Here is a 20,048-nt window from a genome sequence, read left to right as displayed (position 1 = left end):
AGCCCTGGAGAGCCCCATAAAGCCCTGGAGAGCCCCCTGAAGGCCTGGAGAGCCCCATAAAGCCCTGGAGAGCCCCCGGAAGGCCTGGAGAACACCATAAAGCCCTGGAGAACCCCATAAAGCCCTGGAGAGCCCCATAAAGCCCTGGAGAGCCCCATAAAGCCCTGGAGAGCCCCATAGAGCCCTGGAGAGCCCCTGGAGCCATGCAAAGCCGTCCTCAGGGGCTGGAGGTGGCAGATGGGTGCCCCTGCACTCTGTGGCTGAGCCCCTCATCCGAGCCAGGAGCATCCTGTGCAGGACCACGCTCTGGTCCTGGGGCCGGTCCTCAGGAGGAGCAGAGCTCGGGCTGCCATGGCTGGGATGCAGCCTCCAGGCCTGTGGTTCTTGGCCCCCCTCGCTGCTCAGCGCAGGCAGAACTAAGCCGTGGGGCAAACACAGGCTCCTGTGGGGCGCCCCATGGGGTCCCTGCGGTTGGGTGCCTGCAGTTGGCTCTGTGGGCAGGGCATCCCTCTGCTGTGGGTGCCTGCTGGGAAGGGTCCTGTCCTATCCCCATCCCTTGGGATGCTGCCAGGGAGCAGCACTGCATCCCTTGGGGTGCTTCCAGGGAGCAGCACTGCATCCCTTGGGATGCTGCCGGGGAGCAGCACTGCATCCCTTGGGATGCTTCCAGGGAGCAGCACCGCATCCCTTGGGATGCTGTCGGGCAGCAGCACTGCATCCCTTGGGGTGCTGCCGGGGAGCAGCACTGCATCCCTTGGGATGCTGCCTGGGAGCAGCACTGCATCCCTTGGGGTGCTTCCAGGGAGCAGCACTGCATCACTTGGGATGCTGCCGGGGAGCAGCACTGCATCCCTTGGGGTGCTTCCGGGGAGCAGCACTGCATCTCTTGGGATGCTGCCGGGGAGCAGCACCGCATCCCTTGGGATGCTGCTGGGGAGAGCACTGCATCCCTTGGGATGCTTCCGGGGAGCAGCACTGCATCCCTTGGGGTGCTTCCAGGGAGCAGCACCGCATCCCTTGGGATGCTGCCGGGGAGAGCACTGCATCCCTTGGGATGCTGCCGGGGAGCAGCACTGCATCCCTTGGGATGCTGCCGGGGAGAGCACTGCATCCCTTGGGATGCTGCTGGGGAGCAGCACCGCATCCCTTGGGATGCTGTCGGGGAGCAGCACTGCATCCCTTGGGATGCTGCCGGGGAGCGGCACCGCATCCCTTGGGATGCTGCCGGGCAGCAGCACTGCATCCCTTGGGGTGCTGGTGCGGCTGCAGCACCCAGTGTGCGCGGTTGGGCTCTCCCCGCAGCTCTGCAGCACTTCAGTGAGAGCATCCAGGAGTACCTGGCGAACCTGGACAAGGCCCCGGACCCCACGGTCAGGAAGGACACGTTCTCCAACGAGATCTTCAGTGCCTACGAGGTGCTCTTCAGCAGCTGGCTGCAGCACCGCGAGGCCAAGGTGATGGGCGCCGCGGTTCTCACTCGGGACGATGCCCTTGGAGCGTCGCAGCTCCAGGGCTGCAGAGCCCCCCGCAGGCTCAGGACCACGCTGCTCACGCCGGGTCTCTCGCCCAGCTGAGGCTGGCCGTGGTGGAGGCGCTGGGACCCATGAGTCACCTCCTGCCCGCCGAGAGGCTGGAGGAGCAGCTCCCCAAGCTCATCCCAGGCATCCTCGCGCTCTACAGGAAGCACACGGAGGCTTTCTCCATCTCCAAGGTGAGCAGCTCGGGGGTCACATCCCTGCAGCCGCTGCCGTGGGGCGCGCTGTGCTGCAGGGGTGCAGGAGGGGCACCAAGCAGGGCTCTTCCCCCCCCCCCCAAGCAGTGGGTGCAAGCAGGAGCAGCGAAGCAGATTTGGTCCTTACCTTTGTGCTGGTACCCAGCAGCTCGGGCCCTGCCCAGGCTGCAGCTGCTTCTTCCATGTGAGATTCCTCCTCCCTCCATCGTGGGCCCTCGTGCTGCTGAGCCCAAGCCTTGGGTGCCTGTGCCCAGTGATGAGGAGGATGGAGCCGGCTGCTGCTGTCTCATGGGGTCATGGGATGGGTTGGGATGAAGGGAGCTTGAAGCTGCTCCAGCTCCAACCCCGTCCCCTGGATGGAGCAGGGTGCTCCGAGCCCCTGTGTCCAAGCTGCCCTCGAGCACTGCCAGGGATGGAGCATCCCAAACCTTTCCCTTCAACCCCTTCCATGGGGAAGAACTCCCCAAGCTCCCCTCAACTCTTCCCTCTTCCTCCTCCTCCCATCCCTGCCTCCCTTGTCCCAAGGCTCCCTGCAGCCCCTTCAGGCACTGGGGCTGCTCTGAGCTTTCCCCACTGTCTCCCCCATGGCAGACGGATCCTGCTGCCGCCCTGCCGGGTTCATGCTCCCTCCCTCGCTCTGATGTCCCATGGGGCTCAGCACCCTCTGCCCCCCCTGGGGCCCATTTCCTGACCCCCCCCCCTCGGTCTCTCTCTGAGCAGAGCCTGTGCCAGATCCTGGAGGCCTCCGTCAACATCGGCAGCCGCAGCCTGGATGTGCAGCTCGACCCCCTCCTGGGCACCCTGCACCCCCAGGTGAGGGCTGGGTGCTGGGGGGGGGGGCTGGAGCCTGCCCATGGGCTGTGGGGCTCGAGGCTCCCCTGCAGCAGCCCGGGCTGGGCCTGCTCCTGCTTCTGCCCGTGGCTGAGTCCCGCAGTGGTGATCCCAGCTCCCGGGCTCTGGTGTCCCGAGGTGGATCCGATGCCGAGCCATGGAATGGGTTGGGTTGGGTGGAAGGGACCTCAAAGCTCCTCCAGTTCCACCCCTGCCAGGGCAGGGACCCCCTCCCCTGGAGCAGGGTGCTCCGAGCCCCTGTGTCCAAGCTGCCCTTGAGCACTGCCAGGGATGGAGCATCCCAAACCTCTCCCTTCAACCCCTTCCATGGGGAAGAACTCCCCAAGCTCCCATCAACTCTTCCCTCTTCCTCCTCCTCCCATCCCTGCCTCCCTCATCCCAACCCCTCTCCATGCTCCCTGCAGCCCCTTCAGGCCCTGGAGTTGCTCTCAGCTCCCCCCTCCCCGCAGCAGAGGGGCAGGATCCCCCCCCTGCTCTGCTCCCCCAGCTCCGGTGCTGTTTCAGTGCCCCTGAGTGTGGCGGCTCCATGGCAGAGGCTGCCCCTGAGCACACCCCGGACCCCTGGTGTCTGCGAGCTGGGCCCCACCGTGGTGCTGGCGGCAGGGTCTGTGCTCCATGACGGCGCTGCTCAGGGGCTGTGGGGCGCAGCTGTGGGGCGCAGCCGCAGAGCCCAAGCCGGGGCCCCGTGGTCCTCGCGGTGCCGGTGACGGCGGCCGTGTCCCCGTTCCCCCCCCAGATCTGTGCTCCTGCAGAGCCCGCAGTGCCCCTCACGGCGAAGAACCACACCGAGGTCCTGCGGTGCTTCACTGTGCTGGGTAAGGGGGTCCGTGCCTGGGGGTCCCCGGGCATGGCGGGTGTGGGGCACCGTGGGTGCTGTGCTCCGCGCTGCCTCCTGCCCCTGCCCAAGGAGGTGTGTGTGGGGCAGCAGGGCTTGGGTCCCTCTGGCCTCAGGGATACAGGGGGCACCTCTCAGCCGTGGTGGCAGCGGGGTGGCTGCTGTCCTGGTTCCAGCCCATGGAGCCATGGTAGGGCTGGGGATGAAGGGAGCTTGAAGCTCCTCCACATCCAACCCCATCCCCTTCCCCTGGAGCAGGGTGCTCCGAGCCCCTGTGTCCAAGCTGCCCTTGAGCACTGCCAGGGATGGAGCATCCCAAACCTCTCCCTTCAACCCCTGCCATGGGGAAGAACTCCCCAAGCTCCCATCAACTCTTCCCTCTTCCTCCTCCTCCCATCCCTGCCTCCCTCATCCCAACCCCTCTCCATGCTCCCTGCAGCCCCTTCATGCCCTGGAGCTGCTCTCAGCTCCCCCCTTCCCACAGCAGAGGGGCAGGATCCCCCCCTCCGCGCTGCTGCTCCCGCTCTGGGTGCCCCCAGCACACGGGGGGGGTGGTTCTGGGCCGGGTCCTGGGAGCTTCTCCTCCTGCAGCACCCCAAGCCCAAGCCTCGCATCCGCTGCTGCTCCTGCACCAGCTCCCCGCTGCTCCGGCCTCCCTCCCATCCCAGCCAATGCCCCGGGTGCTGCTCCACTTTCCTGCCCCCAAACTGGTTTATTTCTGGCGTTCCCCCGGGCAGCCTCTCCCAATGCCCGAGCACCCTCTGGGGCAGGAATTGTTCCTCAGCTCCATCTAACCCTGCCCTGGTGCAGCTTGAGGCCGGTTCCTCTTGTCCCATCCCTTGTTCCTTGGGAGCAGAGCCCAGCCCCTCCTGGCTCCATCCTCCTGGCAGGCACTTGGAGGGAGCCATCAGGTCCCCCCTGAGCCTTCCCTTCCCCATCTGAACCCCCCAGGTCCCTCAGCCCTTCCCCATCACCCCTGTGCTCCAGGCCCTGCTCCAGCTCCGTTCCCTTCTCGGCCCCACTCCAGCCACGCAGCCCCATGGCATGCACGGACACCTGGGGTGTCTCCATGTAGGGGTTCCGGTGCCACTGATGCTGACGTGCCCCTGATGCTGTTTCCCCTCCTGCAGCCTGCTCCTTCCCGGACCGTGTCCTGGCCTTCCTCCTCCCGAAGCTGGAGAGCAGCAACGAGAGGACCCGAGTGGGGACCCTGCTCATCATGAGGCAGATCATCAACAGCGCCCGTGAGTCCTGCCTGCTGCAGCCCCGGCCGGGCCCAGCCCTGGGGGCTCCTGCTCCCTGAGCCCTCATTGCCCCGTGGGGCCGGGGTCAGTGGGATGAGCTGAGCCCGTCCTTGGCTGGAGGGGACGCTTCGGCTCGGAAGGGGTGAGGGACAGAGCCCTCCCTGCAGGGGAAGGGGAGTGTTGGGGAGCAGCAGCTCTGTCCTTGGCAGCTCAGGAGGTGCTGAGCTTCAGAACCTGTCTTCACTGAGCTGCAGTCGTGGAACGGGTTGGGATGAAGGGAGCTTAAAGCTGCTCCAGCTCCAACCCCATCCCCTTCCCCTGGAGCAGGGTGCTCCGAGCCCCTGTGTCCAAGCTGCCCTCGAGCACTGCCAGGGATGGAGCATCCCAAACCTCTCCCTTCAACCCCTTCCATGGGGAAGAACTCCCCAAGCTCCCATCAACTCTTCCCTCTTCCTCCTCCTCCCATCCCTGCCTCCCTTGTCCCAAGGCTCCTGCAGCCCCTTCAGGCCCTGGAGCTGCTCTGAGCTCTCCCCTTCTCTGCTCCCAGCCTGGCTCCAGGGCAGAGCTGCTCCACCCTCGCAGCAGCTCCAGGTCCCTCTGGTGCCGTTGGCCCGGGGCCTCCCCGGCTCCACCTCTCCCCCCACCCTGGTGGCTGCTCTCCAGTCTCCCGTGTTTCTTTGCAGCCTCCCAGATGGAGATCAAAAAGCCCTTTAATTCTTTCGTCCATGAAGCTCCCCCTGCAAGACAGCAGCAACAAGGTGAGCCGCGCTCCTGCGCGTCCGTGCTGCGCTGCAGGGCGTCCGTGGGGGCACGTTCTGAGCCCCGCCAGCCCCATCTGTGCCAGATGCACCCATGGCTGCTGCGGCGGTGGGCTCCGGTCTGGTCCCCTTTGAGCCCTCGGTGCCTGGGTGCTGCTGGCAGAGCCCGGGCCCCTCGAAGCTCTGGGTAGGAGCCTCAGTGGCACCCCATGGCCAAGGTGAGGGTGCTCCCCCCCGCTCATGGGTGCTGTCGCCGCGCAGGTGAAGCGAGCCGTGGTGCAGGTGATCAGTGCCATGGCCCATCACGGATACCTGGAGCAGCCCGGCGGGGAGGCCATGGTGGAGTTCCTGGTCGGCAGTGCGCCTGGCCTCCGATGGGGTGCGTGCACCCGGGGGGACCCCGGCATGGGGCAGGACGTGGAGGAGGCCCCGGAGCTGCTGGAGCGGCTCTGCCCTGGAGCCAGGCTGGGAGCAGAGAAGGGGAGAGCTGAGAGCAGCTCCAGTGGCTGCAGGGAGCCTGGAGAGGGGTTGGGACGAGGGAGGCAGGGATGGGGAGGAGGAGGAAGAGGGAAGAGTTGATGGGAGCTTGGGGAGCTCTTCCCCATGAGGGTGGTGAGTTCCTGCCCCTGGAGCGAGGGGGAGCTGGAGAAACCTTGGGACCGGCCGAGCTGCCGCTGGGTAGCTGCATCCTGCATCCGAAGGCTTGGGGCTGCGCTGATGCCTCCCTGCCCTCCATGCGGCCAGGCTGGGTCAAGCTGCTGCCCTCCAGTGCGCTCCCTGAAGTGGGCATCGGGCTCCCTCCACACTGACCTCAGCTTTCCCTCTCCTCCAGCACCCCAAGAAGCAGGCGCCGGATGCCGAGGACCTCAGCAGTGACAGCGTCCAGAGCATCAGCATCAACACCCTCTTCCTCCTCAGCACCACTGTGGACAGGAGTGAACAACGTGAGTCTGCTCAGGCCCTGACACCTGTGGGAGCAAGGAGAGTGGTGCTGTCCCAGTGTCCCCATCCCATCGGGAGCAGGGCAGGGGGTGGGTTTGGGACCCGTGTGTCCCATCCCCGTGAGCTGCTCTGAGGCTGGAGCGTGGCAGTGCTGGAGGTCCTCAGCTCGGGATGGATGTGGAGCTCTTGGACCAGAAGAGGAACATGGAAATGGTCCAAGGGATGGAACACGACTGCCCTGGAGCCAGGCTGGGAGAGCTGGGCTGGGGAAGCCTGGGGAAGAGAAGGCTCCTCAAGGGGAGAGCTGAGAGGAGCCCAGTGCCTGAAGGGGTGCAGGGGACCTAGAGAGGGGTTGGGACAGGGAGGCAGGGATGGGAGGAGGAGGAAGAGGGAAGAGTTGATGGGAGCTTGGGGAGTTCTTCCCTATGGCAGGGGTTGAAGGGAGAGGTTTGGGATGCTCCATCCCTGGCAGTGCTCGAGGGCAGCTTGGACACAGGGGCTCGGAGCACCCTGCTCCAGGGGAAGGGGTCCCTGCCCGTGGACTGGAGGAGCTTTGAGGTCCCTTCCACCCAACCCATCCGGGGTTCAGTGAAGGGAACCCCCTGGGGCTGAGGCTCCGGTGCTGCTGGAGCTGAGCCCAGGCTGGGGAGAGCTCCCCCTTGAGCAGCAGCACTCAAGAAGGGGCTCAGAGCTTCCCCCCTTCCCCAGAAGCCCCTTGACCCCCCCCATCTCCCATTGCCCTCTCCCTCCCGGTCCCACTCCCCGGTGCAGGGTCTCCCTCCCGCCGCCGGGCTCTCGCTGGGCACCCATGGGTGCCCCACTGCCCCTGTTGTCCCCTCAGGTGCTGTGGCCGTACCTGCTGGAGTTTGTCACCCCCATCCAGTTCACCACCGCCCTGAGCCCGCTCTGCAGGAGCCTCATGTACCTGGCCATGAAGAAGGAAGAGGAGGGCGAAACCGCGTCCCTGATCCGCTACGACGTGAACGGTCAGCGCTGGCCCTTGGGGGGCCGCATCCTGCCCGTGGCAGGGGCCATCTCATGCCTTTGCCCTTCCCTTTGCAGCAAACCTCCCCTCGCCCTACGCTCTCACAACGCGGCTGCTGGTGAGTGCCTGCAGGCAGAGCAGCCCCTTACCCTGCGAGCGAGCTCTTACCCGTGCAGAGCCATGCATCCCTCGTGCCACGTGGACCTAAGGGGCTGCAGGGAGCAAAGCAGGGATGGGGGTGCTTGCTTTGGGTGCTCTGCCTTATGTACGTACTCTCTTCATCGGGGCTGGAGGGACAGGGCAAGGGGTGATGGGTTCAGACTGAAACAGGAGGATTTAGGCTGGGTTTAGGGAAGAAACTTTGCTCTGAGGGTGCTGGGATGCTGGAAGGGGTTGAAGGGAGAAGCTGGGGCTGCCCCATCCCTGGCAGGGCTGGAGGGACAGGACAAGGGGTGATGGGTTCAGACTGAAACAGGAGGATTTAGGCTGGGTTTAGGGAAGGAACTCTTCGCTCTGAGGGTTCTGGGGGCCGCAGGGAGCAAAGCAGGGATGCGGGTGCTTGCTTTGGGTGCTCTGCCGTATGTACATACGTACTCTTCATCAGGGGCTGGAGGGACATGACAAGGGGTGATGGGTTCAGACTGAAACAGGAGGATTTAGGTTGGGTTTAGGGAAGGAACTCTTCGCTCTGAGGGTTCTGGGGGCCGCAGGGAGCAAAGCAGGGATGGGGGTGCTTGCTTTGGGTGCTCTGCCTTATGTACGCACTCTCTTCATCAGGGGCTGGAGGGACAGGACAAGGGGTGATGGGTTCAGACTGAAACAGGAGGATTTAGGTTGGGTTTAGGGAAGAAACTTTGCTCTGAGGGTGCTGGGGGCTGCAGGGAGCAAAGCAGGGATGCGGGTGCTTGCTTTGGGTGCTCTGCCGTATGTACATACGTACTCTTCATCAGGGGCTGGAGGGACAGGGCAAGGGGTGATGGGTTCAGACTGAAACAGGAGGATTTAGGTTGGGTTTAGGGAAGAAACTTTGCTCTGAGGGTGCTGGGGGCTGCAGGGAGCAAAGCAGGGATGGGGGTGCTTGCTTTGGGTGCTCTGCCTTATGTACGCACTCTTCATCGGGGCTGGAGGGACAGGACAAGGGGTGATGGGTTCAGACTGAAACAGGAGGATTTAGGCTGGGTTTAGGGAAGGAACTCTTCGCTCTGAGGGTGCTGGGGGCTGCAGGGAGCAAAGCAGGGATGCGGGTGCTTGCTTTGGGTGCTCTGCCGTATGTACATACGCACTCTTCATCGGGGCTGGAGGGACAGGGCAAGGGGTGATGGGTTCAGACTGAAACAGGAGGATTTAGGTTGGGTTTAGGGAAGAAACTCTTCGCTCTGAGGGTGCTGGGTGCTGGAAGGGGTTGAAGGGAGAAGCTGGGGCTGCCCCATCCCTTCTCAAGGCCAGGTTGGACGCAGGGGCTCCGAGCACCCTGCTCCAGGGGCAGGGGATGGAGCTGGAGCAGCTTTCAGCTCCCTTCCTCCCACCCCGTTCCGTGCCCCCCCCAGTTCCCCGTCTCCATCCCCGTGTTTCAGCCCTTGTCCCATCCCATGCCCTCAGGTTGTGTCCTCGCAGCCCCACGCAGGCTCCTGCCGGGGGGCGGCCGCCCTGCGCCTGCTCCATGTCCTGCACGGCAGCGTCCACCCCTCGCTGGGCCCGCTCTGGAGCAAGAGGGTCCCTGTCCTGGTGCAGCACATCGAAGGTGGGGTCAGGCTCTGCTCGGGGGGGGGGGGGGGGCTCTGCTGGCTCCCAGCACATCCCAGCTCTCGGAGGTGCCGGTTCCTGCTTGAGCACCCTGGTGCCATCATTCCTGCCGGGAATGCTGCCGGCTGTGCGCCATGAGGGTGAGAACCCAGGGTGTTCCGTGTGCTTCCTCCTAGAGAGCACGGAGCAGGCCCTGTCCCGCAAGGAATGGGAGGAGGAGCTGCTGCTGGTAAGGTCCCTGTGCTGGGGGGGGCACTGGGAGGGTGGCAGCACCCAGCTCCGAGCAGCGTGGGGCTGGGGCTGCAGGGCAGGAATGGACCCTCACCCACCCCAGCCGTGGTGATGGGGATGGTCCCTGCCGTGGTGATGGGTGGTGCCAGCCGTGGTGATGGGTGGTGCCTGCTGTGGTGATGGGTGGTGCCAGCCGTGGTGATGGGTGGTGCCTGCTATGGTGATGGGTGGTGCCTGCTATGGTGATGGGTGGTGCCTGCTGTGGTGATGGGTGATGCCAGCCGTGGTGATGGGGATGGTCCCTGCTGTGGTGATGGATGGTGCCTGCTGTGGTGATGGGTGATGCCAGTCGTGGTGATGGGTGGTGCCTGCTGTGGTGATGGATGGTGCCTGCTGTGGTGATGGGTGGTGCCTGCTATGGTGATGGGTGGTGCCAGTCGTGGTGATGGGTGGTGCCTGCTGTGGTGATGGGTGGTGCCTGCTGTGGTGATGGGTGATGCCAGTCGTGGTGATGGGTGGTGCCTGCTATGGTGATGGGTGGTGCCAGTCGTGGTGATGGATGGTGCCTGCTATGGTGATGGGTGGTGCCAGTCGTGGTGATGGGTGGTGCCTGCTGTGGTGATGGGTGGTGCCTGCTGTGGTGATGGGTGATGCCAGTCGTGGTGATGGGTGGTGCCTGCTATGGTGATGGGTGGTGCCAGTCGTGGTGATGGATGGTGCCTGCTGTGGTGATGGGTGGTGCCTGCTATGGTGATGGATGGTGCCAGTCGTGGTGATGGGTGGTGCCAGTCGTGGTGATGGGTGATGCCAGTCGTGGTGATGGGTGATGCCAGTCGTGGTGATGGGTGGTGCCTGCTGTGGTGATGGGTGGTGCCTGCTGTGGTGATGGGTGATGCCTGCTGTGGTGATGGGTGGTGCCTGCTGTGGTGATGGGTGGTGCCTGCTGTGGTGATGGGTGATGCCAGCCGTGGTGATGGGTGGTGCCTGCTGTGGTGATGGGTGATGCCAGTCGTGGTGATGGGTGATGCCAGTCGTGGTGATGGGTGGTGCCTGCTGTGGTGATGGGTGATGCCTGCTGTGGTGATGGGTGATGCCAGCCGTGGTGATGGGTGGTGCCAGCTGTGGTGATGGGTGGTGCCTGCTATGGTGATGGGTGGTGCCAGTCGTGGTGATGGGTGGTGCCTGCTATGGTGATGGGTGGTGCCAGTCGTGGCGATGGATGGTGCCAGCTGTGGTGATGGGTGGTGCCTGCTGTGGTGATGGGTGGTGCCTGCTGTGGTGATGGATGGTGCCTGCTGTGGTGATGGGTGGTGCCAGCTGTGGTGATGGATGGTGCCTGCTATGGTGATGGGTGGTGCCAATCGTGGTGATGGATGGTGCCTGCTGTGGTGATGGGTGGTGCCAGTCGTGGTGATGGGTGGTGCCAGCTGTGGTGATGGATGGTGCCTGCTATGGTGATGGGTGGTGCCAGTCGTGGTGATGGATGGTGCCTGCTATGGTGATGGGTGGTGCCAGCCGTGGTGCTGGGGATGGTGCCTGCTGTGGTGATGGATGGTGCCAGCCGTGGTGATGGATGGTGCCTGCTGTGGTGGTGGGTGGTGCCAGCCGTGGTGATGGATGGTGCCAGCCGTGGTGATGGATGGTGCCTGCTATGGTGATGGATGGTGCCAGCCGTGGTGATGGATGGTGCCTGCTGTGGTGATGGATGGTGCCTGCTGTGGTGATGGATGGTGCCAGCCGTGGTGATGGATGGTGCCTGCTATGGTGATGGATGGTGCCAGCCGTGGTGATGGATGGTGCCTGCTGTGGTGATGGGTGGTGCCAGCCGTGGTGATGGGTGGTGCCAGCCGTGGTGATGGATGGTGCCTGCTGTGGTGATGGATGGTCCCTGCCGTGGGGCTGCTCGCACAGCAGGGGCAGATCAGCTTAAACCGAGCTCTCAGTTGTGGGTCAGGGAACAGCGGCTCCAGGAGCTGCTGGGTCCCAGGGGTCCCCCCACTTGATTCAGAGCCTGAACTGGGCCATGGAGAAGGAACGAGAACCGGGCAGGCTCCTGTGGTGAGGGCACAGCCTCACCGTGATCCCGAGGGAAGAGGCTCATTGCTGGAGCAGGGGGAATGGCTGGGCCGGGCAGGGGACCTGATGGCTCCCTCCAAGTGCCTGCCAGGAGGATGGAGCCAGGAGGGGCTGGGCTCTGCTCCCAAGGAACAAGGGATGGGACAAGAGGAACCGGCCTCAAGCTGCCCCAGGGCAGGGTTAGATGGAGCTGAGGAACAATTCCTGCCCCAGAGGGTGCTCAGGCATCGGAAGAGGCTGCCCGGGGCAGGGCTGCAGGCACCGGCCCTGGAGGTACCCAAAGGATGTGCAGATGGGGCGCTCGGGGACGTGGGGCCGGGGTGCCCTCGGCAGGGCTGGGACCGGTTGGCCTGGATGAGCTGAGCTCTTCCCCCGCGTCGGTTCCACGGTTCATTCCGGGTCCGGCCCCCCGGGCCCCGGGCCCTGACCCTCCTCCTCCTCCCGCAGTTCCTGCAGGAGACGCTGGCGGCCGTGGCTGACGGGGCCTGGGTTGCCCGCTTGGTGCTGGAGATGTGCGGGCAGCTCGGCAGCTACAGCGGCTTCCCCGCGGAGAAGGTGAGCCCGGGGCGTCAGCGGGGGCAGAGCGGCGCCAGCCCCGGGGGTCGCCAGCAGCATCCTTGTGCTGGTGCCCAGCGGCACCACGGCTGGAGCAGCACCAGGGCCAGGGCAGGGGTTGAGCCCCTGCACCGGGCACCGGGGAGGCCGCACCTGGGATCCTGTGCTCGGCTCCGGGCCCCTCACTGCAAGAGAGACCTTGAGGGGCTGGAGTGGGGCCGGAGAAGGGAATGGAGCTGGAGCAGGGCCTGGAGCACAGGGGTGATGGGGAAGGGCTGAGGGACCTGGGGGATTCAGATGGGGAAGGGAAGGCTCAGGGGGGACCTGATGGCTCCCTCCAAGTGCCTGCCAGGAGGATGGAGCCAGGAGGGGCTGGGCTCTGCTCCCAAGGAGCAAGGGATGGGACAAGAGGAACCGGCCTCAAGCTGCCCCAGGGCAGGGTTAGATGGAGCTGAGGAACAATTCCTGCCCCAGAGGGTGCTCAGGCATTGGAAGAGGCTGCCCGGGGCAGGGCTGCATCACCAGCCCTGGAGGTACCCAAAGGATGGAGCTGAGGAACAATTCATCCACCTAAAGGGTGGTGGGGGGCTGGATGCAGGGAAGTTTGTGAGGAACCAACCCTGGGGCTGTCTAAAACCCGTGTGGCCGAGGCCCTCGGTGCCAGGGCTTAGTGGTGGCCCCGGCGGTGCTGGCAATGGTTGGAGCTGGTCCCAGCCCAGTTGATGCCGTGACTGCCCCCCCGTGTGCAGGTCCTGCGCTGTTGCTCCGAGCATCAGCCGGGCTCTGCCCTCCAGCTCTGCTTCAGGGCGCTGTGAGGAGGAGCCTGGCTGGGAGCAGCTCTCCCTGCCCGGGGCTCAGCGCCCTCAGGGATGCGGCTGTTCCTCTTCCTCCTCCAGAACTTCCTGTACAAATGCATCGGAACGACGCTGGGGGCCTGCAGCAGCAAGGACCTCGTGCAAAAGCAGCTCCAGGAGCTCCTGGAAACAGCCAGATACCACGAGGAGGCAGAAAGGGAGGTGAGGGGCTGTGCCACGCATCCCAGGGCTCATCCGGATGGAGCAGCAGAGCGGTCCTGCCCTCGAGCTGGGCCAGGAGGGGGATAGGTGGGATACTGGGAGCAATTTCTTCCCCTGAGGGCTGTCAAGCACTGGACCAGCTTAATCATAGAACCCCAGACTGGTTTGGGTTGGAAGGGACCTTAAAGCTCCCCCAGCTCCAACCCCTGCCGCGGGCAGGGACCCCTTGCACTGGAGCAGGGAGCTCCAACCTGACCAGAACCAATGGTGCTGGGTATGGAACCAATGGTGCTGGGCATGGAACCAATGGTGCTGGGCATGGAACCAATAACCAGGCTCTTGGAGCATCAGCTGGGGCTGGGCCTTAGCAGCTTCCTGCTGATGTGTTTGCTCTGCCCCCGCCAGGGACTTGCCTCCTGCTTTGGGCTGTGTGCCATAAACCACCTGGAGGAGACCTTGGCCAAGCTGGAGGAGTTCGTCAGGTCCGATGTCTTCAAGAAGTCCGTGGGGCTTTTCAGTATCTTCAAGGTAAGAGGCCAATGGGACCTGACCCACAGCTAAAGGCTCCTGCGGGATGCTTTGGGTGGAGCTGGGGCTGAGTGTTCCTTCTCCTGCCCCGGAGCACTTGGCATGGAGCTGGGATAGCCCCGAGCTGCTCTTGGCATCAGAGGCTGCTCAGCTCCAGCTCCTCAGCCGTGGTTTCATGCCCCAGGCTCCTGATCCGTGGGGGGGTTTCCTTCCTGCTCTCTGGGGTGGGATGTTTGAGGGCAGGATTGGTGCTGTGCGGACCCTGGCTCAGCACAGGACGGACACTGGAGCTTGGGAGCTGGCTGAGGATGCCCTGGTGCAGCCTTGGGGCTGTGGTGCGATGGGTGCTGGCCACCAACTGCTCCCTGGGCTGGGGATGGCTTTCAGCAGGGCTGGGGGACAGGCAGTGGGTGCTGCTCACCAGCATTACCCTGGTGCTGTTCCCCCCATTACCCTGGTGCTGTTCCCCACATTAACCTGGTGCTGTCCCCACCATTACCCTGGTGCTGTTCCCACCATTACCCTGGTGCTGTTCCCACCATTACCCTGGTGCTGTTCCCACCATTACCCTGGTGCTGTTCCCCACATTAACCTGGTGCTGTCCCCACCATTACCCTGGTGCTGTCCCCACCATTACCCTGGTGCTGTTCCCACCATTACCCTGGTGCTGTTCCCACCATTACCCTGGTGCTGTTCCCACCATTACCCTGGTGCTGTTCCCACCATTAACCTGGTGCTGTTCCCACCATTACCCTGGTGCTGTTCCCACCATTACCCTGGTGCTGTTCCCCACCATTACCCTGGTGCTGTTCCCACCATTAACCTGGTGCTGTTCCCCCCATTACCCTGGTGCTGTTCCCACCATTACCCTGGTGCTGTTCCCCACATTAACCTGGTGCTGTTCCCACCATTACCCTGGTGCTGTTCCCCACCATTAACCTGGTGCTGTTCCCCACCATTACCCTGGTGCTGTTCCCACCATTACCCTGGTGCTGTTCCCCACATTAACCTGGTGCTGTTCCCACCATTACCCTGGTGCTGTTCCCACCATTACCCTGGTGCTGTTCCCCACCATTACCCTGGTGCTGTTCCCACCATTACCCTGGTGCTGTTCCCACCATTACCCTGGTGCTGTTCCCCACCATTACCCTGGTGCTGTTCCCACCATTACCCTGGTGCTGTTCCCACCATTACCCTGGTGCTGTTCCCCCCATTACCCTGGTGCTGTTCCCACCATTACCCTGGTGCTGTTCCCACCATTACCCTGGTGCTGTTCCCCACCATTACCCTGATGCTGTTCCCACCATTACCCTGGTGCTGTTCCCCACCCTTACCCTGGTGCTGTTCCCACCATTACCCTGGTGCTGTTCCCCACCATTACCCTGATGCTGTTCCCACCATTACCCTGGTGCTGTTCCCCACCCTTACCCTGGTGCTGTTCCCACCATTACCCTGGTGCTGTTCCCCACCATTACCCTGGTGCTGTTCCCACCCTTACCCTGGTGCTGTTCCCACCATTACCCTGGTGCTGTTCCCACCATTACCCTGGTGCTGTTCCCCCCATTACCCTGGTGCTGTTCCCACCCTTACCCTGGTGCTGTTCCCACCATTACCCTGGTGCTGTTCCCACCATTACCCTGGTGCTGTTCCCCACCATTACCCTGGTGCTGTTCCCACCATTACCCTGGTGCTGTTCCCACCATTACCCTGGTGCTGTTCCCACCATTACCCTGGTGCTGTTCCCACCATTACCCTGGTGCTGTTCCCCACCATTAACCTGGTGCTGTTCCCCACCATTACCCTGGTGCTGTTCCCACCCTTACCCTGGTGCTGTTCCCCACCATTACCCTGGTGCTGTTCCCACCATTACCCTGGTGCTGTTCCCACCATTACCCTGGTGCTGTTCCCACCATTACCCTGGTGCTGTTCCCACCATTACCCTGGTGCTGCTCACCAGCATTACCCTGGTGCTGTTCCCACCATTACCCTGGTGCTGTTCCCCACCATTACCCTGGTGCTGTTCCCCACCATTACCCTGGTGCTGTTCCCACCATTAACCTGGTGCTGTTCCCCACCATTAACCTGGTGCTGTTCCCACCATTACCCTGGTGCTGTTCCCACCATTACCCTGGTGCTGTTCCCACCATTACCCTGGTGCTGTTCCCACCATTACCCTGGTGCTGTTCCCACCATTACCCTGGTGCTGTTCCCACCATTACCCTGGTGCTGTTCCCCACCATTACCCTGGTGCTGTTCCCACCATTACCCTGGTGCTGTTCCCACATTAACCTGGTGCTGTTCCCACCATTACCCTGGTGCTGTTCCCCACCATTACCCTGGTGCTGTTCCCACCATTACCCTGGTGCTGTTCCCACCATTGCCCTGGTGCTGTTCCCACCATTAACCTGGTGCTGTTCCCACCATTACCCTGGTGCTGTTCCCCACCATTACCCTGGTGCTGTTCCCACCATTACCCTGGTGCTGTTCCCACCATTGCCCTGGTGCTGTTCCCCACCATTAACCTGGTGCTGTTCCCACCATTACCCTGGTGCTGTTCCCCCCATTACCCTGGTGCTGTTCCCACCATTACCCTGGTGCTGTTCCCACCATTACCCTGGTGCTGTTCCCACATTAACCTGGTGCTGTTCCCACCATTACCCTGGTGCTGTTCCCCACCATTACCCTGGTGCTGTTCCCACCATTAACCTGGTGCTGTTCCCACCATTACCCTGCTGCTGTTCCCACCATTACCCTGGTGCTGTTCCCACATTAACCTGGTGCTGTTCCCACCATTACCCTGGTGCTGTTCCCCACCATTACCCTGGTGCTGTTCCCACCATTACCCTGGTGCTGTTCCCACCATTACCCTGGTGCTGTTCCCACCATTAACCTGGTGCTGTTCCCACCATTCCCCTGGTGCTGTTCCCACCATTACCCTGGTGCTGTTCCCACCATTACCCTGGTGCTGTTCCCACCATTACCCTGGTGCTCACCCACTTGGTGCCCTTGGTTATCTTGGCCAGGGTTAACCTGGCCCGGGCTGGGGCTCCCGATCCCCCATGCTGGGCTCTGCCGGGTATCACTGGATGGCCCTCAGGGCTCGTGGCTGTTGGGTGGGCAGTGAGCATCCCCAACGGGCTTTGGGGTCCCCTGTGTTGTGGGGCCACGTCGCTGGCTCAGGCAGCCCGAGCCGGGGTCCCGGCAGCAGCACGGGGCCCTTGGCAGCCCCGGTGCCCGCACTGGCTCTGCTCTGCCCTGCCAGGACCGCAGCGACAGCGAAGTGGAGAAGATCAAGAGCACCCTCATCCTGTGCTATGGCTACGTGGCCGCCTGCGCGCCCCAGGACCTGGTGCTGCCCCGCATCGAAGCGGACGTCCTGAAGAACATCTTCCAGTACTTCAACACCAAGGTGAGGTGCCGGGACAGCCCCGGGACCCCAGGACAGGGAGGTTCCCGTTTCAGTGCTAACGTGTCCTCTTCTTTCCACCTGTTCAGGTTCTGGGCATAAAGGTAGAAACCAAGGTACAGTGTGAGGCACTGAACGGGCTCCTCTGCTCCCGCTGCTCCTCTGCCTGCCTCTTGCTCTGCCTTCCCCGAGAGCAGCCCCGTGCTGCGCTCACAGCAGCTCTCTGCCTCTTGGCTCCGACCCCGGCCAGGGCAGGGACCCCTTCCCCTGGAGCAGGGTGCTCCGAGCCCCTGTGTCCAACCTGGCCTTGAGCACTGCCAGGGATGGGGCAGCCACAGCTCCTCTGGGCACCCTGTGCCAGCGCCTCAGCACCCTCACAGGGAAGAGCTTCTGCCTCAGAGCTCAGCTCAGTCTCCCCTCAGGCAGGTTAAAGCCATTCCCCTTGGCCTGTCCCTACAGGCCCTTGTCCCAACCCCTCTCCAGGCTCCCTGCAGCCCCTTCAGGCACCGGAGCTGCTCTCAGCTCTCCCCTTCAGGAGCCTTCTCTTCCCCAGGCTGCCCCAGCCCAGCTCTCCCAGCCTGGCTCCAGGGCAGAGCTGCTCCAGCCCTCGCAGCAGCCCCGTAGCCTCCTCTGGGCTCTCCCCAGCAGCTCCAGGTCCCTCTGGTGCTGGGGTCAGCAGGGCAGAGCAGAGCAGAATCACCTCTGCTCTCGTGTGAACGCATCTCTCCGTGCTTCTCTTTCCAAAGGCTGACAGGGACATTGCCGTCAGCCAGGCTGGGCTCTGGCCAAGGGCTCTGCTGGGCTCCACTAATGCCTTCTCCTTCTGGGCTCCCTGGTACTAACAGCTTCTGCCTCTCCAGCCCCGAGCTGGGACCCCCTCCTTGAGAGCCCCTGCCCTGCTCCCTGACGAGGGGAGCGCTTTGGGTGGTGATGCCTCCCCATGTCACCGGTCCTGCACCCCAAACTGCGCACGGGGAACGGCTCCTGGCATCCTATGGAGCTGCCCCTCAGCATCTCTGTCCTCAGGGGCTGCTTTGAGGGGAGGGAGCCCTGCAGCAGTGTCCTCATCCCATGTGCTCCAGTGGCAGCAGGGATGGGGGGTTCCTGGTGCTCCGCAGCCAGCAGGGAGCCTGAGGCAGGGATGGAGAGCAGGGAGCTGAGCCCTCACACCAAGGGCACGGGCTCAGCCTGAGCTCTGGTTTCCGTGCAGGGACGCCCGTTTGGGGTGGGCTGTGTTGGGGTGGGTTTGAGCCTGATCTTCACCCTGCGTTGTGCTCTCAGGACCTGACGCTGAAGCTCTGCCTCATCCGGAGCATCTGCATGATCAGCCAGGCCATCTGCAAAGGGGGCAAGTGTGGGGACTTCAGCTTCTCCCGCAAGGCCGAGCTCGTGGCCCAGATGGTGGTAAGAGAAGCCTTGAGGGGGTGGTCTGGGGGTGCCCGAGCCCCGTCACCGGGGGTTACACGTGGCTGGAGCTGCTCCCTGCCCGGAGCTGTGCTCCTGAGGGAAGGCTGGGTAAGAGTTTGCCTTGAGGAGCCCCGTCCCCGGGTGTCTGCTGGAGCCGTGGACCCCCATGGGGTGGGCTCTGCCCTTCCAGCATCCTTCGCTGCGAGCGATGCTGCTGCCTCCATCCCCGTGCACACCCGTCCCAGGGCGTGGGGGGGGGTGTGCAGCATTCCACGTGTGGGGATAACAGCACACCTTCCCCACGCCTGGCAAGCGGTGGGGCTGGACGTGGCCCTCACCGTCCCCTTGCGCTGCCCTCCAGGACTTCATGAAGGCAGAGCCCCAGGACACGCTGCGGACGCCGGTTCGCCAGCGGGCCATGGTCGCCTGCACTTACCTGGTGTATCCTTCCCGTGCGCCCATCCCTGCGGGAGTGATGGAGCCTCACCCCGGCCTGCTTCACCCCGCGGCTCCCCTGCTGCTCTCCCGTGCTGGCTGCATCCGCAGAGCAGTGCCAGGCGTGCTGGACCTGCTTGGAGCGGCTGCCCCGAGTTCCCTGCTTCCCTGGGTGAGGGCTCCCCTAGGGCTCGGTGATCCATGTTGCTTCCTTAAGCTGGGATCAGCATCCTGGAGCCCCACCTGAGTGACCCTGACCGGACAGAGCTCATTGACACGTGCCTGGCTGGAGTGCTGGCGCTTCCACCGCTGGAGCTGGCCAAGGACAGGGAGGAGAATGGAGCCGATGCCATTCCCAAGGAGGTGGGAATACCCAGGGCATGAAGGGGGATGCTGTACCAAGGAGCAGGAATACCTGGAGCAGGCAGGGGGATGCTGTACCAAGGAGCAGGAATACCTGGAGCAGGGAGGGGGATGCTGTACCAAGGAGCAGGAATCCCCAGGGCAGACAGGGGGATGCTGTACCAAGGAGCAGGAATACCTGGAGCAGGGAGGGGGATGCTGTACCAAGGAGCAGGAATCCCCAGGGCAGACAGGGGGATGCTGTACCAAGGAGCAGGAATACCTGGAGCAGGCAGGGGGATGCTGTACCAAGGAGCAGGAATACCTGGAGCAGACAGGGGGATGCTGTACCAAGGAGCAGGAATCCCCAGGGCAGACAGGGGGATGCTGTACCAAGGAGCAGGAATACCTGGAGCAGACAGGGGGATGCTGTACCAAGGAGCAGGAATACCCAGGACATGAAGGGGGATGCTGTACCAAGGAGCAGGAATACCTGGAGCAGACAGGGGGATGCTGTACCAAGGAGCAGGAATACCTGGAGCAGGCAGGGGGATGCTGTACCAAGGAGCAGGAATACCCAGGGCAGGCAGGGGGATGCTGTACCAAGGAGCAGGAATACCCAGGGCATGAAGGGGGATGCTGTACCAAGGAGCAGGAATACCTGGAGCAGGCAGGGGGATGCTGTACCAAGGAGCAGGAATACCCAGGACATGAAGGGGGATGCTGTACCAAGGAGCAGGAATACCTGGAGCAGGCAGGGGGATGCTGTACCAAGGAGCAGGAATACCTGGAGCAGGGAGGGGGATGCTGTACCAAGGAGCAGGAATACCCAGGACATGAAGGGGGATGCTGTACCAAGGAGCAGGAATACCCAGGACATGAAGGGGGATGCTGTACCAAGGAGCAGGAATACCTGGAGCAGACAGGGGGATGCTGTACCAAGGAGCAGGAATACCCAGGA

The 20,048-nt window shown here is 63.5% G+C and overlaps 1 protein-coding gene across 1 annotated transcript in view; it reads left to right on the top strand.

The window, feature by feature from the left end:
- Positions 1-1,269: 1,269 nt before the first annotated feature.
- LOC133262037 (maestro heat-like repeat-containing protein family member 1) overlaps positions 1,270-20,048 on the top strand; it is a gene marked incomplete at its 5' end in the record, with an annotated part of 51,860 nt that continues 33,081 nt past the window's right edge. The window contains 20 exon segments of the mRNA XM_061440911.1: positions 1,270-1,454; positions 1,571-1,711; positions 2,453-2,545; positions 3,321-3,399; positions 4,550-4,663; positions 5,347-5,375; positions 5,377-5,421; positions 5,683-5,800; positions 6,237-6,391; positions 7,205-7,349; positions 7,426-7,466; positions 8,948-9,089; positions 9,268-9,320; positions 11,846-11,953; positions 12,850-12,969; positions 13,375-13,497; positions 16,760-16,906; positions 18,185-18,307; positions 18,672-18,751; positions 18,973-19,108. Of these exon segments, the coding sequence (XP_061296895.1) occupies positions 1,270-1,454; positions 1,571-1,711; positions 2,453-2,545; positions 3,321-3,399; positions 4,550-4,663; positions 5,347-5,375; positions 5,377-5,421; positions 5,683-5,800; positions 6,237-6,391; positions 7,205-7,349; positions 7,426-7,466; positions 8,948-9,089; positions 9,268-9,320; positions 11,846-11,953; positions 12,850-12,969; positions 13,375-13,497; positions 16,760-16,906; positions 18,185-18,307; positions 18,672-18,751; positions 18,973-19,108 (2,177 nt within the window).

This window comes from Pezoporus flaviventris, unplaced genomic scaffold (assembly GCF_033815535.1).
Source record: "Pezoporus flaviventris isolate CSIRO_AGI_PZ_B2104156 unplaced genomic scaffold, CSIRO_AGI_Pfla_v1 ptg000181l, whole genome shotgun sequence".
In the NCBI taxonomy this organism is placed as follows: Eukaryota; Metazoa; Chordata; class Aves; order Psittaciformes; family Psittacidae; genus Pezoporus; species Pezoporus flaviventris.
The sequence above is the reverse complement of the archived record's forward strand: the minus strand, read 5'-3'. Positions and strand labels throughout refer to the sequence as shown.